The sequence below is a fragment of the Danio rerio genome, chromosome 16 (assembly GCF_052040795.2).
Source record: "Danio rerio strain M-AB ecotype USA chromosome 16, GRCz13ab, whole genome shotgun sequence".
Lineage (NCBI taxonomy): Eukaryota > Metazoa > Chordata > Actinopteri > Cypriniformes > Danionidae > Danio > Danio rerio.
The window spans coordinates 44,241,139-44,257,500 of NC_141036.1; the positions used below are offsets into that span (position 1 = coordinate 44,241,139).

At 38.0% G+C, this 16,362-nt stretch overlaps 1 protein-coding gene across 2 annotated transcripts in view; it reads right to left on the minus strand.

Annotated features, from left to right (window-relative positions):
- The window catches only part of eif3ea (eukaryotic translation initiation factor 3, subunit E, a), a 78,169-nt gene that overhangs the window by 4,387 nt on the left and 57,420 nt on the right, over positions 1-16,362 (minus strand). The window contains 2 exon segments of one of the 2 annotated variants that reach the window (NM_200839.1): positions 30-132; positions 7,338-7,447. In NM_200839.1, coding sequence (NP_957133.1) covers positions 30-132; positions 7,338-7,447 — 213 coding nt within the window. 2 annotated transcript variants of the gene reach the window in all.

The following is a 16,362-nucleotide window of genomic DNA, read 5'->3' on the forward strand; positions in this document are numbered from 1 at the left end:
GAGCGAAATAAAATATGAGAGACTCTCACCAGTTTGGAGTCGATTTTGGCATCCAGCCTGGCATTACGAATGAGGTTGACGATCCATCTTTCTGCCTCCTCAGGAGTCATATTCAGCTTATCGGCCAGCATACTGCGAGGCAAACACAGTCCATTAGGACAAACTTAGGTAAAAGGAGAACATTATATACTCTGATGGCATTACGTTAAAATTGTGAGGTATATAACAAGCTTGCGGTGGCTGTGTGTGTGTGTGTGCAGGTTTAAAGTGCTGATCGAAAGTGCTGGATGATAATGGGTTTACTGTCATACCTCAGCATTTAGACGTCTGTTCAAGAGTGACAAATGCCTTGCATTATGTAATCAAGTCTGTGATTCTAATCGCACTAAGAAACCCATAAAAACGGGGTAGAATTACATCACCGTGCCGTCGTGAGTTTGAGGTCAAGGTAGTGATGAAACAAACTTTAGGACAGGAATAAAACACTCACTGCATGAGTTTTACTGTTTTTTAAAAGCATTTTAAAGGACACGATGCACAATTCCATGTAAAAAAAAAAAAAAATAGCATCTTTCTCACATGGTCTGCATCCTATCGAAAATGCTGAGCTTAAACACACCAAAAGAACTAAAGGTCAGTATTAACTAGTACGCGCATTTTGTGCCTGCATGCTAGGAATTAACCATCTATATCAAAAGGTAATAATGGGCAATGTTACATCCTAAATCGGGACTGCAAATGCAGTAACCAAGGTAGTGCACTGTGACCACTTTAAGTATCAAAGACACTGATTCTTTATTCATTCTTAGAAGCTCATGAAGTTATAATAATAAAAATATGAATTCCTTACATTTAAATAGTGTTTTTTTTTCTGGACAATCAAAGTGTTTTACACATTTTTTGGGGGGATCTCCTCATCCACCACCAGTATGCAGCATCCACCTGGATGATGTGATGGCAGCCATATTGCAGCAGACAGCACTCCACACACCAGCTGATTGGTGGAGAGGAGAGCCAATTATGATATAGGGAGGGTTAGGAGGCCATGATGGACAGAGACCAGTGGGCAAATTTGGCCAGGATGCTGGGGTTAACCTATACTCTTTTTTAAAAGACATCCTGGCATTTTTAATGACCAAAGAAAGCCAGGACCTCATTTTAACACCTTATTCAAAAGACTGTGCTCAGTGAGTGGTACAGAGTCCGCATCACATATACTGGGGCGTTAGGACCCATAAAGAGCGCAGGTTAGGTTGCTCTCTGCTGGTCTTAACACCACCCTTGGCAGCAACCTAGCTTTCTTAAGTGGTCTTCTATCTAGGTACTGACCAGGCGCAGACCTGCTTAGTTTCAGTGGGCGACCATGTGAGAGTTGCAGAGAGCTAGTTGCTGGCAAAATTTTATGAAAAATTGCTGAGGTAAGATGACAAAGTTATAACCATCGTACTTTGCTGACTTTCATCAATTTCACTTTTATTGTTGTAGCTCAAATACCAGACTATGGCACTAGAAAAACAAGGTTGTGGGTTCAATTCTTGAGCAAAGCAGGAATTGATAACATGTCAAGCTTCAATGGTGTAACAGCATTTGCTTTATGCATAAATGTAAAGTTAATGCATTGACTCCTTCCTTAAAAAAAACATTCAATAAGGGTAAACTATCACAGATGGCCCCAATACCATTCACCAGCGAATGTGAAAGCTAGAAAAGCTAAGCGGACATTGGCCAACTGCTGACCACTGGCTTTGTGTGTCACAGCCCTAAGAGAAGCTGTCCATAAATAAAGCCAGGTGTCTCCTCTACTTATGTGTCATTGAGGGAAGGTGGCAGCAGGGGCTCTTAAGAGTTCTTTGATCCAAAATCGTGCTACAACGGCTGGCTTTTTTTTCTTCTAAGCTTGTTGCTTGTATAAAAAAAAGCAGCCTTGTCCCAATCTGTTCTTTAAGTAAAGCCAACAGGCCAGGTTTCCAAACAATGAATATGCTTTCACAGTGAAAGGTTAACTCAATCACCCACCGTGGCAGCAGCATGGGTTTGGAGACAGGCAGAGATGACAGCTTATATCATTTCACTCCCAGTGAAACCCTCAGAAAATGATGCGTGACAGGCTGGATTGGTCATAAAGCTCATTATTTAAGAGCTAACCGCCAACGAATGTGCCGGTTGTCACATCACGAGTTCCAAGCTGGTGATGGTTAACACATGTCCAACATCAAGCGGTGACACTCGCTACGAGAAAAAGGAATGCCTGTTGACTCCAGGGGTTAAAGCAGGGACATGAAATCCAAGCTCTTCAGCAGCCCCTGAGCAGTCCGTGAAGCATGCGGCACACTGATGAACAATTACAGCCGAAAAGGAACAGGAAACCAATTAAGACACTGGGAGGTTTAGATAGCGGTACATCCATTATGATCCTGCAGACCTAGAGGTCTAGACGATGTCTGAAATGAAGCAGACAGCTTGTGAGCCTTTACAGTAAAATCAATGGAAATACCAAACAGTTCACTCCCAGCCAAATCACTGGTTTTAGGCGAGAATCAAATGATAAATAAACAGTTAAAACATACTGTGCTGGTTTACTCAAGTGGGGATAGAAGCAGTGGATATTTTTCCACTGATTTGATTAAAGAGGGAACACATGTCAGTCAAGCCATTCAAAAGATTGACTCAAAACAAATAAGATCAAATGTCCTCTTAGGGGAACTGACCCTCCAGACAAGCTAAACCAGAGACCAAGGTCAACCACGGCCTTGGTGCAATGAAATGGGCCACACATACTCAGACACTAATCTAATTTTATCCAGAAATTCAACTTTACAACAACAAAGGGGAAAAGCCAGTATTTACACGTGCTTGCCACTAATATGAATGAAAGTCTGAACTCAAACCAAAAATATACAAAAGCTGAAAGAAGTAATTACGCTAAAGAAAGAGGTTGGCTGAACAAGCCACTCAAGCGTAAGTGCCTGACATGGCGGTTTACGCCAAGCTGCTTGACTCCCCTTGCTGCAGTCTCATTTTACACAGGCTTAAACCTGGTCCCTCTGGGGTTGGGGGTGGAGGGTAAGGATCGTTTTCACTTCGACCCTTTACATGTACCGGCTACTTGCAGTTGATTTATCCAATTCAGATTTTAGGCCATTGGGATTGGGGTAACCGGTCTCACTCCAAGAGCCTTAGATTGTTAATTCATACAATTTTGACTGGCTCTACAGTAGTTGAATTTGAATGAATTCACTGTTAAACATTTCCATATGAAGGCACAAAGAGATGCACATCATTTGAAGTCTCTGGAAATGACCCCTGCTTCATAGCCTGGGGTAAAACTAATTCCCCTCATCCCACTAAAACAACCTCTCTCTTCTCACTAAAGATAATGTTGGTAGTTAAATCATGAATAAATCAACTGTAAAGTGGATTATTGTGGATTGTAAGAGATCACAGTGATTTACAGATGACAAGATTGGAAACATCCATCCAGCTTAAAACTAAAATTGTCATCAGATGCAGACAGACTATTCCAATCAAGGCCAATGAATGCAAAATTGAGAATTTATGTCTCTGAGGACATGAGGCTTTTGCATTTGCATGTCTCTTAAGTGCATGTCATAAAATCAGATTTCAAATACAGTCTTCTCACAGACATTTTTATATATAAAGCCATTTGTAGTTGTGGTCTTTTTTTGGTCTACGCTGAGAGCAAAAACAGGAACACAAAAACCCTGCCATTCAAGGCCAACAACTGTAAACAAAAAACCGGCATTCATTTCATAAGGCTTCTGCGTATTGTACCAATATAACCTCAAAAGAGACACAATAATGCCTTCTAGGTTACACCTTTGAGCCATTAACCTGAACAGATAAACAGCAATCACAATTCAGTTTCCTAGTCCAGCACTACCTTTGTCGCCTTTGACAAGAAAATGGATTCAATTGCAACGAGACTGCCAAAAAAGAGCCAGGACTCCAAATCAATTCCAGACTATCTGCAACTGGAGATTTGGACAGAGCCTGATCACATTCCATGTTTCAACCTTGACTCCAGCCCTTCTCAGTTTTATACAGCTCAGAAAACGCGAGCGAGCAATTAGTCCATACAATGAAGCATGGAACTGTGTGAGAACTTGAAGAAAGCTGGTTTTTGATTGTCTAGAGTCAGCTATGTGATTAACAGAGAAACGATTTTGAAGGGCTATGAATATGTTTGCACTGAAAAAAAAAAAAAAAAAACTTTATGAAATGTGGTATATAATATTGTGTTAGAGTGCATTTGCGAACATGCAACCTTTTGCAATTTACAGGATGTCATAAATCCCCCAAGGTAGATGCAACCTGTTAACAGATCCCCAGTTTGTAGTCAAGTGCTTTTTGCTTGGCGCACAGAGGCCACAGCAGGAAAAAAGAATGCAGGACAGATGCTCAAAGACTACTAGTTATGAAAGCTCATTAAACAGGCAGGAGGGCAACGCGGCCTCTCAGCTCTGCACTCCGTCACTGGAAGGCTAATAGGAACCAGGCAGAGGGAAACCAGTGACACCCGCCCAAACCTCCCTTTTCCATACAGACTACTTCTTTTCCACCAATGGAAAATCTTGAGGACTGAAACCATTGCGTGTCTTCTCTGGAAACCTACGATGCCATGTAAATACCATAAAAAGAGCAATAAAAAAAAGTGCAACGAGAGTGAAGTGGTAATAAAACACCTGCCGCATTCAGTCCAACATAGACTGGAGAGTCTATGAGGAGTTCAGAAGATGCATCTTGTCAGTGGTAATTAATCCATGTTGTTCAATTAACACAAATATCCTACCTATTTACTTTAATCTGTTTAATTGCTACAATATTCATTGTTAATTGCACCAAGTAAATTAGCGCAGACCTTACAATCTTCAAGTCTGCGTGAATTAGGGGTTTCACTGACTAGTCGACTTTAATGCTTTGCTGTCGATTAATTGCGCTGAACAGATCACGTGTTTTCTAACCTGAACTACATGGCAGCTTTACACACTAAGTTGGTTCACTTAATGAAACTACCCTCAGACTATTTAAAGTAGTTTTTAAAATGTTTTTTTTTCTTAAGTCAGTGTCAAAGATTTACGTGAGCTTTAAATCAACAGATGCCAATTAGATAGCTCCATGCAAATGCCCTAGAGCAGGGGTGTCCACACTCGGTCCTGGAGGGCCAGTGTCCGAGAGAGTTTAGCTCCAACCCTAATAAAACACACCTGAACCAGCTAACCAAGCTCTTACTAGATATACTAGAAACCTCTGGGCAGGTCTATTGAAGCTAAACTCAGCAGGACACCGGCCCTCCAAGACCGAGATTGGACATCCCTGCCCTAGAGCATATACTAGCTAATTTATAAATTACTAGCCATGTTTATGCAGCCCTGGAAAAGTTTGTTATTGGCTATTTTGCAAATGAAGCGCACAGAATCCATGAAGTGCGCAGCTGCGGAGGTGTGAAAAACTACACAGCATGTGTAAACATCATCCCTAGTGAGGATGTGCAGCGAGGAGATGTCTGATAACCAAGATTAGCCAGTAACTGCATAAAATGCCCGACTTGAGCAGGACTTTGAGCAGTTTTCTAACATGCACATTTATAGCAGTAAAATATGCCTCAAAGCATATTCTCTGACAGTGTAATCTAATAGGCTTAACGTTATAGCCTTTGTCTTTCATGCGTTATGTTATGAATAACTTCACATGAATCTGTGTGCTGAGGACGTATGCATTACTTCTACACTAAAATATCTGTTGTTGTTATATTCTTACTAGAACGTGCAGTGATCAATGTGTTGACTGCATTTATTTAGCAGTAAAATTAGCCCGGGTGCTAATGTTGCACTATTAATGAAATGAAAGTGTTGACAATGCATTTGTTTTGCACTAAAATTAGTCATTGGTAATGTTGCATTGTTTTTGCAACGTCTTAGGAGCTGTCAAACAGCATGTGCATATATTTCCGGAAAATATATTACAAATTGTGCATATTTTATTGTGAATTTTCCATTTTAGTTGGAACTACACCCACATACTGAAATAAAAGTCTCAGCAACTTTAGGTTCACACAGACTTTGAGGTCTATGTGAGGACGTAACAAGATTCACCAAACAATAACAGATTACACCTTGATTAGACTGAATGTGCTTTTAGGGTTGAGACGCACCATTTTTGAACTGGGCATTTTGTGTGCTGTTTAGGAGCGCTTTGTCCCTCATATTTTAACCGTCTGCTTAACCGATTAATAAAAAAAGCCAGTGTGGTGCGCCTCGCATTCTCACAACGGAAAAGCAAGTTCAGTGTGATTGTTTCTTCAAGTTCAGGGTGTATTGTTTTTTCTGAAAGCTACCCTTATCTACAAGTAGCTAAAACTCGCTCATTCAGAGGCGGGAGCCGGAAGACATGCAACAACTTTAATCATAAGGTAAACACAAAACAAAAGTTTTCATTAGGAGCTTGTATTTATGTAATTAGCTCCCATTGGGCTTGTGGCTCTCAGCACCTCCCACATTCTTCACTGCTACCAAGCCGCCAGTTACAGAGCTTGCGATACATGATGTTTTAACATGTAGCTAATTGTTTTGCGTCAGTGTCAGCAAGAGCTATGCGACCACATAAAGCCTGCGCAACACAGCAGTATAAATCAGCCTAAAATGAGTGTCCACAGAAGCCTTTTTTTGCACAACAGAAATGCGAGTGCTGTCCTATAAAGATTCAGTTGTGAGCGATTCAACTGTCAAAGCTTTAAAAAAAACAAAAACAGTGAGCGCTTAGTACTGAGCATAAAATGCATGCAGCCGGCATTATTAAAACATAGATTAACATTACAACAAAAGAATAAAAAATGCTCAGCTGCCATTTGTGCAGCACAAAAAGGCCTTGGGTGACAGAACCCAAATGATGCTTAGAATAGAAAAAAAAGTAGTATATTATCTAAGTATGCGAGGTGCAGCCATTAAGATCCTCTTAACAAGATATAGGAACAATATATAGACCCTTTAGACATGCTTGAAAACAGATGGGTGGATGTGCCTGGGATGTCTGGTTCTGAATGCGTGTCTCCATGTGTTAGATTGAGGGGCTGGCAGCCGGTCTCTGGACATGCTTCCTCCAGCACACTGGGTAATAAAAACTTATCAGAGAGTGGAGTGGGAATGGAAGAGAGGAAACAGGAAGCATTCCCACATTGTGGACACATTTTCAGACCTGCTACCTTTTTTTTTTTATTTCTTTGTCAATCCTGATCCTTGTCAAATCCTCTGTCAACATCAAATGCTATTGTATTGTTTCTTTACATGCTCCAGTAAAATGTTGTTTTACAAATTACGTACCCTATACTGATGCACTGGTGAATTCGGCAGAAGGTCTCAAAGATGAACAGACGTGCATTTTCAATGAAGTCCTCGAGGCACGCCACAAGGAAAAAGTCATTCACCAGCACCTTTAAAAATAAATGTTAAAGAAATATTAGGCATAGAAATTTTAATTAATCTTTTATAGCTCTTGGGGAAAAATATTTAGATATAGGCTCAAACCAGAGGGTTTTAATTTCAAATGTGAGTAGGTAAAGTATATTTTAAATTAATTGTTAAATATAAAAAAAAAATTAAATATTAAAAAAAAATTGTCAATGCTGCACTTTAACCAGCCATTCTTCAAATATTCGGTGTCACGTAATCCTTAATAAATCATTATAAGATGTGATCATGTGATCAAGAATTCTACATCAAAAGAGATTTTAAAGATTAACGCAAAAACAGTTTAAGAAATTATTTTTATGATTAGAATTTATAACACTGTTTTAGACTTTTGAACTGTTAAAACAAAAATATGAGTACACATTACTGAAAAAATAAACATCTGTATACATTTTGCTATCTATCTATCTATCTATCTATCTATCTATCTATCTATCTATCTACATATATACATACATATACATACACACACACACACACACACACACACACATAATTGTAGCATGTTTCAAGAACAGCATTCAATCCAAACTTCTGCTGGAACACAGAAAACTCTGTGGCTTAACTGGACAATGAGCAGAACAGGAAGTTTATATAAACTCAGAACTGAAATAAAAACAGCTCCACTTCAGCCGAGGTCTCTGTAATAGCACCTGGTTGGGGAATTACAGAATGGGAAAAAAGCCAAAAGCCAGAAAAATTAAAACAGAATTACGACAAATCTATGGAAATGAATTCATAGCTGCTTATATTTATAGAGGCCTATAGCTAACACATCTATAACAAAACATTTAATACTATCCTCACAGGAGCAAACCAGTATTTGGAAGCACAAAAAATCCGGGGTCATTCTCAGCCCTCTAAACTAACCGCAGATCTTGGAATTCCACATTCCCCACATGAAAAAGGGCAGGAACAGAGCCAGCCACCGAATTCACCGCAATGGCTGTGACTTATCGCCGTTTGTCTTGCCCGTTGCCGCAGGGTCCACCGGGCTGCACGGTGGAACCAATTTACTGTGCCACCGCTTTCAAACATCTCAACGACCATCTATTATCAATCTCAGACGCACAGAGCAGAGCATACTAACCTGCTTTACCTAGCAGTCCAAACGCAAATAGTGCATTCCACAAAGCTGAAGACATGTGCGAGCCCCCGCTGTCCTGCACGGTTCACATGCAGTCCTTCGTCCCGCATCTTTGCTCACAGCCCCTGCTTTGTTTGCTTAGGTTTTGAGAGCTACTATCTTCCGAGGTTCTGCTTGAAGAAATCCCAACTACATGGCCATGGCCCTATCAGCCGACACACATTTCATCATTGACAATGTCTTATCTTAAGCTGATAACAGTTCGCTTAAGTGCTATAATTACTGTTGAAGCTTTTGAGTAACAGGGGAAGAGAACAAGGCTCCGACAATAAAAAAAAAAGGTCAATTTTTGCTTAACTTTCAGGAATCTAAAAGTGCAGCTTTTTTTTGGTCTTCAAACAGATTGAAAACAGGGCTATGTTAGGTTGAGTCTATGTTTTATGCATAGCATAGACATTCTGAACCCAAACCATTGTGCAAATAGCCCCTCTCCGCAGAGATGGATCAACTGAAGGAGGAAAAAATGATAAAAGCTGACTGGATAAGCATGATAAGGTAATCACGATGCAAAATAAGCAATGTGATGATCTGCAGCTTGAAGAAAATCCCAGAACACTTATGCGGTCAGTCTCTATGGATCCAGGACTGTGTCCAGTTGGACTGAATTGCAGGCCTGCAGAACTTCTGGAGCCATGGGTGCTGATGATGTGCTAAAAAATAGCTTGTAAACAATAGCAATGCGTATGGCTTACTTTAGTCTATTTCAGAATGATTGTTTTAAATAATTAACACTTTACTTTAGTGTTCAGTCACATGTGAATATAAAGACTTACTCAATATATATCATTTTAAAACGCTGAATTTATCACAAAATCAAGCAAACTCAACAAAATTTTGCGCATCTTGCATTTTTCTGAAATACTGCAGATTTCCTGCGAATTCGGGGTCTAGACACTTCCTATGATGTCATCATGACACGATTCACCCAAAACAAAGGCCATGTGAACGCAACCAACCGTCGCTAGGTCATGATTTTACACACATCCTGATCATAGGTGGCAGTATATACCTTTAAGCTTATCTGTAACTCTGCAGAAGACACCGTGTGTAAAATAGGAGTAAACTTACAAAGTTGCATTTACCCAAAAAAATTACTGCGAAAGACATGTAGTGCATGAGCGTTATGCAGAGATCCTTGTATTTCTATTTGTGTGTGTGTGTGTGTGTGTGTATATATATATATATATATATATATATATATATATATATATATATATATATATATATATATATATATATATATATCACAGCTGAAGTCAGAATTCTTAGCCAGCATAAAGTACTCCTTAAATTAAGAACAGTTTTTAAATAAAACAAACAAGTTTAATTTGAATTTTTTCCAGAAGAAAAAAATATTATAGGAAATTCTGTAAAATTCTTTGCTGTGTTAAACATCATTTGGGAAATATTTGAAAAAGACAAAATATATATTTACAGGAGGGCGAATATTTTTGACTTTATCTGTATGTAAAAACAACAACACTTTTTTTCCTGAGAGACTTCCTGTGCAAGGATTCAGTGGATTTTGATCTTTGGCTTGTAGTGCACACACAGTTTAAACAGACATATGGATACACATTTTATTTTATTATTTTTTTTTAAACACATTGTTCTTTAAATTTACTTTATTATTTGATTTGTTTTATTTTAATAAGTTAATGAGATTAATTGTTATTCGGTTGCATGTGAAATATTGAGATTAAGAGTTATTGTTTGGGTTACAAAACCCAATGTCTGGGTCTAGGAGTAATAAATATATATAATAGACTTTTGTCTAATATTTTATTTATTTATTTTTTTTTTTACAGCAACTCAACTTAAAGAACATCAGCAAATATCACCGCAAATTTTAAAAAAGGCGCATTTTAGGCCACAAAAATCAGAAATGCTGTGAAATCCTAGAGGGACTGTTCAAACCACTACCATTTACCCAGCAAGTCACTTTTAATACAGTTAATAAAACAAAATAAAATCATAAAAAAAATATTGAAGACTAATAAACAAAATTGTAAAAAGTGATCCTGCAAATTCATTTTTGACAGACACAGCATTCGTACGAGTCTCATAAATTTATCTAATATTGTGAAAAATCTAGCAGCGGTCAAATCTAAAAACGAAAATAAATAAATAAATAAATAAATAAATAAATAAATAAAGAAGAATTTAGAATCCCAGAGGGGTCAAGAATTATTAAACTTCTTTCTTTCAAATCTTATTTTCTTTATAAATAAAAGTAGTAATCCCTACACTAGAAAAGTGTTAATATCCTTTCTACCCACTTAAAACTTACTCAGTTGGCTCATATCATTTATTTGTTCTTTACAAGCACTTAGGAGCCAAACGGTTAATGTAATGGACTTGTCTGAAGATGAGAGGATGTTTGTTTTTGCAGTTGAGAGCAGACGCTCTGATGACTCGCGAGACTTTAGCAGGAAAAGCCTTGGGCTGTTGCAGACGCGCAGCTCTGACTTTCGAAGTCACTGCTTAATCAGATTGTAAATTTGTGAGCATTTAGAGCTGACATACATCTGAGCCTAGCCAGTTATGCTTGCATAGTTTGTGATCTCGATAATGCCTCAGGCTTCCATAATCAGGGTCAGGACTAATTAGTGGCCATTTACACAGAGTCTCGCTGTAGAAAACGCCTGGTTCTGGAGGTCCAGTAGCTGGAGGGCTCTCTCGAGATCTCACAGATGCAGGTGTGCTAATTACTGCTAGCTTCACAAAGCCTGGCCTCCAAGCATGCAAAGTGTAATGGAGATCTCCCTAAAGACTCGATCGGCTGGACCTGCAGAGACCCCTGCGAAAACCCCCCCCGACTCCTAGTGATTTGGGCCTCGTTTTCTTCTCCGCTTCGTGACGATAAACGTCCAGAATTAAAAACAGCTGGCCTGATTAAATGGGCACTCTCACAGGAGTAAATGTTTATAAATCATGTTAGCGTTTTAAGAAGGTTCCCATTTCAACGTTGACTTGAGTCTTTTTTTATGTTGCTATAAAAAGCCTGGTATTTAACATACGAGGTGCTTGTTACTAAACAAAAGCGAATTGTTTTATTTTGGGCAGTGGATGGGCAGTGCAACTAGTCTTTGAATTCATCATAATTTAGAGAATAGGAATGAGCTCCGACATAAGTGCACACTAGGCTAACGGCACTCAAGCTAATTACGCTTGGGATGAATCCTTGTAATGTAGAGTGTTTACTGCGACCAAGAATGCGCCTGAAGGCCATTTCTGGCTTTTATCACACTGAGACTTTCTTATTCAAAGTAAAAGACTTTTTTGCAGTTTAAGATTTGGCACGTTTTTTGTGGGGCAGCTTACCAAATGCTTTTAGGTCGAAATGTAATGTTTTCCAGGGTCAGGATGGCGAACAAATCTCGATGTTGTGCCAAAAATATCTGCAATCGCATGGTAGCAAAAGTCATTTGCACTATTCCTACAGCAGTTAAATGATAAATACAATTTATTCCATAGAGAAAGACCCTCTTAAATTAACAAAACAGATTAATAATATAAACTCAGAATTTAGTGTTTTGTACCAGCACATCTAAAATCATCAACCGAAATGAAAATGTTCACTTTTACTTCTTTCCAAAAAGTAGACTACGTGAAAAACTAAATAATTGAATTTGTTGAAGGAGAATTGAAACTTTTAAGAATAAAAATAACTCAAAAGCACCAGAAAAGTGGTCCTTCTATCTCATACACTAAATCCCAAGACCTTCCAAACACATATTAAGGGTACCTGCAGACTTGTAATAGTTATATTTAACTTAATACCTTTATAATACCAAACAGAATACAATTTAAGACCAGTTGTTAAATATAATAATTTTAGTACACATTTACAAAAATAAAAGCTCACAACTAATTAATTACCACCCTTAACACTTTTTATTATATGGAAAGAGTAAAAAGCCTGAAAACAATCTTTACACAGACTATTAATAACTTCCGTTTTAAAACGGAAACAAAATCTTTATGGGGTCTGTTTTACTGCATTTAAGACCTCTGAAACACAGATTTAAGGCATTTAACGACTAATTAAAGCCTTATTTTTATACTATTGAATTAAAGACTTTAAAAACTTAAGGATCCGCGGACACCCTGATAACTACAATTGGCAACTGAAAGCAAAATCTTGACGTTCATATTTTTTGTCATCTAAATTTAAGGAAATGTTTGGTTCCTGATCAAATTAGTCTTTATTGTAGTCAAACGTTCATGAATCTGGTTTGATTTTTGAGTTCAAATCACCAACTCAGTTATTATTTTACTACTAGAATAGATAATATACAACAAAATATTGCCAACCATCATTTTTGTCATTCATTTTTTAGAGCAATTTTGAATTCCTTAGCAGATCCTTCAATTCAGGTCTTTTCGATAAACTGGTCAAAGATTCATACATAATGACTGTGATTTGATTCTTGATTTAAAATCACTGATTCTAAGAGCTCACAGTAAAAATTCACATTATGCAGTATATTTACAAAATCGCTATAACAATGTTGACCTCCACCATTCTTGTTATTCAATTTCACGAGAAAAGGAGCAATATTGAATTCCTGAACAAATCTTTCAAGCCTGATCTTTTTAATAAATTGGTCAAAGATTCATTCATTATGATTTGATTCTTGATTTCAGGCCACTGATTCCAAGAGCTTACAATAAAAAAAGTTACATGCAATATAGCACAAAATCTTGACATCCACCATTTTTGTCGTTCAATTTCATGAAAAAAAGAACAGCAAAATTTTATTCATGAACAACTATTTCCAGTCAGATCTTTTCAACAAAGTGAAAGATTCATTCATGATTCAGATCTGAATCTCGAGTTCAATCACGAACAACTCACTATGGTTTTGTCATGAGTGAAGACACAAATTACAATTTTCCTAACTTGACACTGTTGTATGACTTAAAAAGACATGGAATATAACTTAAGTTATACGGACCACTTTTGTGGTGATTATTAAAGCCTGGTAGCTCTGTTTTCCAAACAAAATATTCCTAATTTTCAATTTTGAGGTGGGATTTTCCTTTGAAACACAGTTTATTACACTATTCATTGTGCTTTGTTGTGTCCGGGGCTGTGTTGCCACTACAAGTCAGCAGTTTGACTGCAAAAACAGAAGGAATGACACAGCAGGGGCAAGGGTGAAAACTGATGAAGTGACCATTATGGAAGGCCATTTATAAATGGGAACAAAAATACAGATCACTGGCTCGTCTGCACCACAGAAAGCTCTTTCCAGTGCGTGTGTCCGCCTCTGCACACCAAAAGCACTTCTTGTTAACCATCCCACTGATCTGACAATTACCGGCTATCATAAAAACATGACAAATGGTGAGTCAGAGGCTCTTTCAGGGGCCCGTTTCCACAGCTGCCCATGACACCGCGCTACACATCCAACGCCGGAGCGCCAAGACCCCTTTCAGGGCCCAAAACAGAAGGCTGTTTTGTGGCTGCGGAAAAAAAAGGTCCATTAACCATCCCTAGTACTAGGGAGGTTCAGACTCCAGGATTTCACAAAATAAATAAATAAATAAAAATCTGATCTGTGCAAGTAAAATGAAAAAAAAATAAAAAATTTGTGGTGATTTTTCGCAAATTTTACAGCATTTCTTTTGTTTTGCTGTGAAAACTACACACAAATTTACATATCTTATTTCTTTGCTATTTTTGGACCCCAATAACCACTCGTCACTGTAATGTATACAACTGAAACAAACAGATAAACTAGAATTTACCCTTAATGCCTGCTGTATAATATTTAAAAATGAAAACAATGTTGGCGCAATAGCCTAGTGGTTAGCACCGACTTAAGGTGGCAGTAGGACGTCAGGGCGCCCCGAGTTCGAATCCCAACTCGAGGACATTTCCCTACCCTACACCCTCTCTCTCCAACTACACATCCTGTCTAAATACTGTCCTATCTAATAAAGACAAAAAGGCCAAAAATAAATCTTTAAAAAGATAAAATAAAATGAAACCAATGGTTTGAAAAAAATGCTAAGCTGTCAATGATGTTTGACAGCTATTTGAAAATGTTGATGGAAATGAAACAAAGCATGTGCGCTTGTGTACACATGTGACGACAGATGCATATATACAATATATAGAAGTTTAGCGATTGACAACTCATGTAGCTTAGTTCAAACAGCCTTTAAATGCACAGTTGTATAACGTCAAATGACTCGGATTACAATAAAATTATTCGAGCATTGTGATATTGCAAGTATTGAAAGAACGATATTATTTACTATGTAATATTTGTCAAGATAAATGCTGTTCAGATCTAATTAATTAAAAAAAATCTGTCAAGGTGCAAATATTTAGTTTTTAAAACACTACGACAATAAAAACCTCGGCAAGTTTGCAGATTGGTTGTTGTCATTTTCCCCTCATCTTGACTCTACCAATAAGTATCTTTTTTCTCATCATATTTTTCATCAAGTATCTTTATCTCACCTTTGGACCACTTTAGCCAATAGCAAAACAGCAACTACTGGGGAGGAGGGTATAGAGACAGCAAGGCTCCATCTAAGGACGACCCCCTGTAGTCGTTTTTCATTGGGCTATGGGTGTCTGTTTGTGTGCGTCTGCATGTGTCTGTGTTACAGGTCCAGCTGATTGCGCCAGGATTGAAAACACCGTTGTATGGTTGATTTTTCCCTGCTATAAGTAGCGTGTCTGTCTAGGACGTGGTGGGGGCTTGCAGTCTAAATCTGTTAATCGCCTTGTCTAATCTTTCGTCTTGTGTAGGTCTTGGACCAGAGTAGAGCTAGCAACATGATTATTGAATTAAGTAAATAAATATATTTTTCTACGGCAATTGCACTCGTCTTCTTCTTAGTTGTGGTGACCGGACAATGTCATACAAGTCAATATTATAAAAACCATCAATGCATAAAACAAATGTAATTTAATCACACGTCTGCGATGGGAATATTGCATATACTCTTATCGCAATAACGTTGTGGATGGAAATGATGCAAAGCATGTGAGCTTCTGTGTACACCACAGACAGCTGCCGACTTGCGGAGCCTGTGTGCGTACCCTGATATAAACCTATGATGCACTGCGCTATGACCGCGTTGAGGCACAGCGCGTACAGTGTGCGACCCCCTTTACGATGGTCTTGCTGCCGACAGTTACACACCTTTTTTCATTCTTGTTGAAACTCACACTGATAGCGATCTAAGATTTATGTTAATTTGGCAAGCTGAACGCATTCTGTACTGTACATGAGACACAGAGGAGATTGACTGACAATGGTCTACAGCCAATCAGGATGTAAAACACAATGTGCAGTATAAATAAGCATGTAAAATCTGTGAAACTGTGAGACCGCAACAGGTGAATAGTGGAGGGACCACTGTATTGCGATAAATTACTTACAATATAACAATTCCCTAGAAAATTTGTATTTTCAGATCAAATTAATTCTAATGCAGACTAAAAAAGGTGCAAATATGAATTGTTTAAAACACTATGACTTAAGATATTCTGACTTTGATTGGGTTTTTGTCATTTTTGACTCAAAGAAGTGCTTATTTTCAGCTCTAGCTAATAGCAGGAGAGCAACTACTGGGAAGGCAGAAATAAAGACAGCAAAGCCTCATCTGATTGGTCAAAATTAAATAAACGATCGATTCATAAAATAAATGTAATTTATCACGTTTCCAATACATATATTGCACACACTATAATCACGATAATCA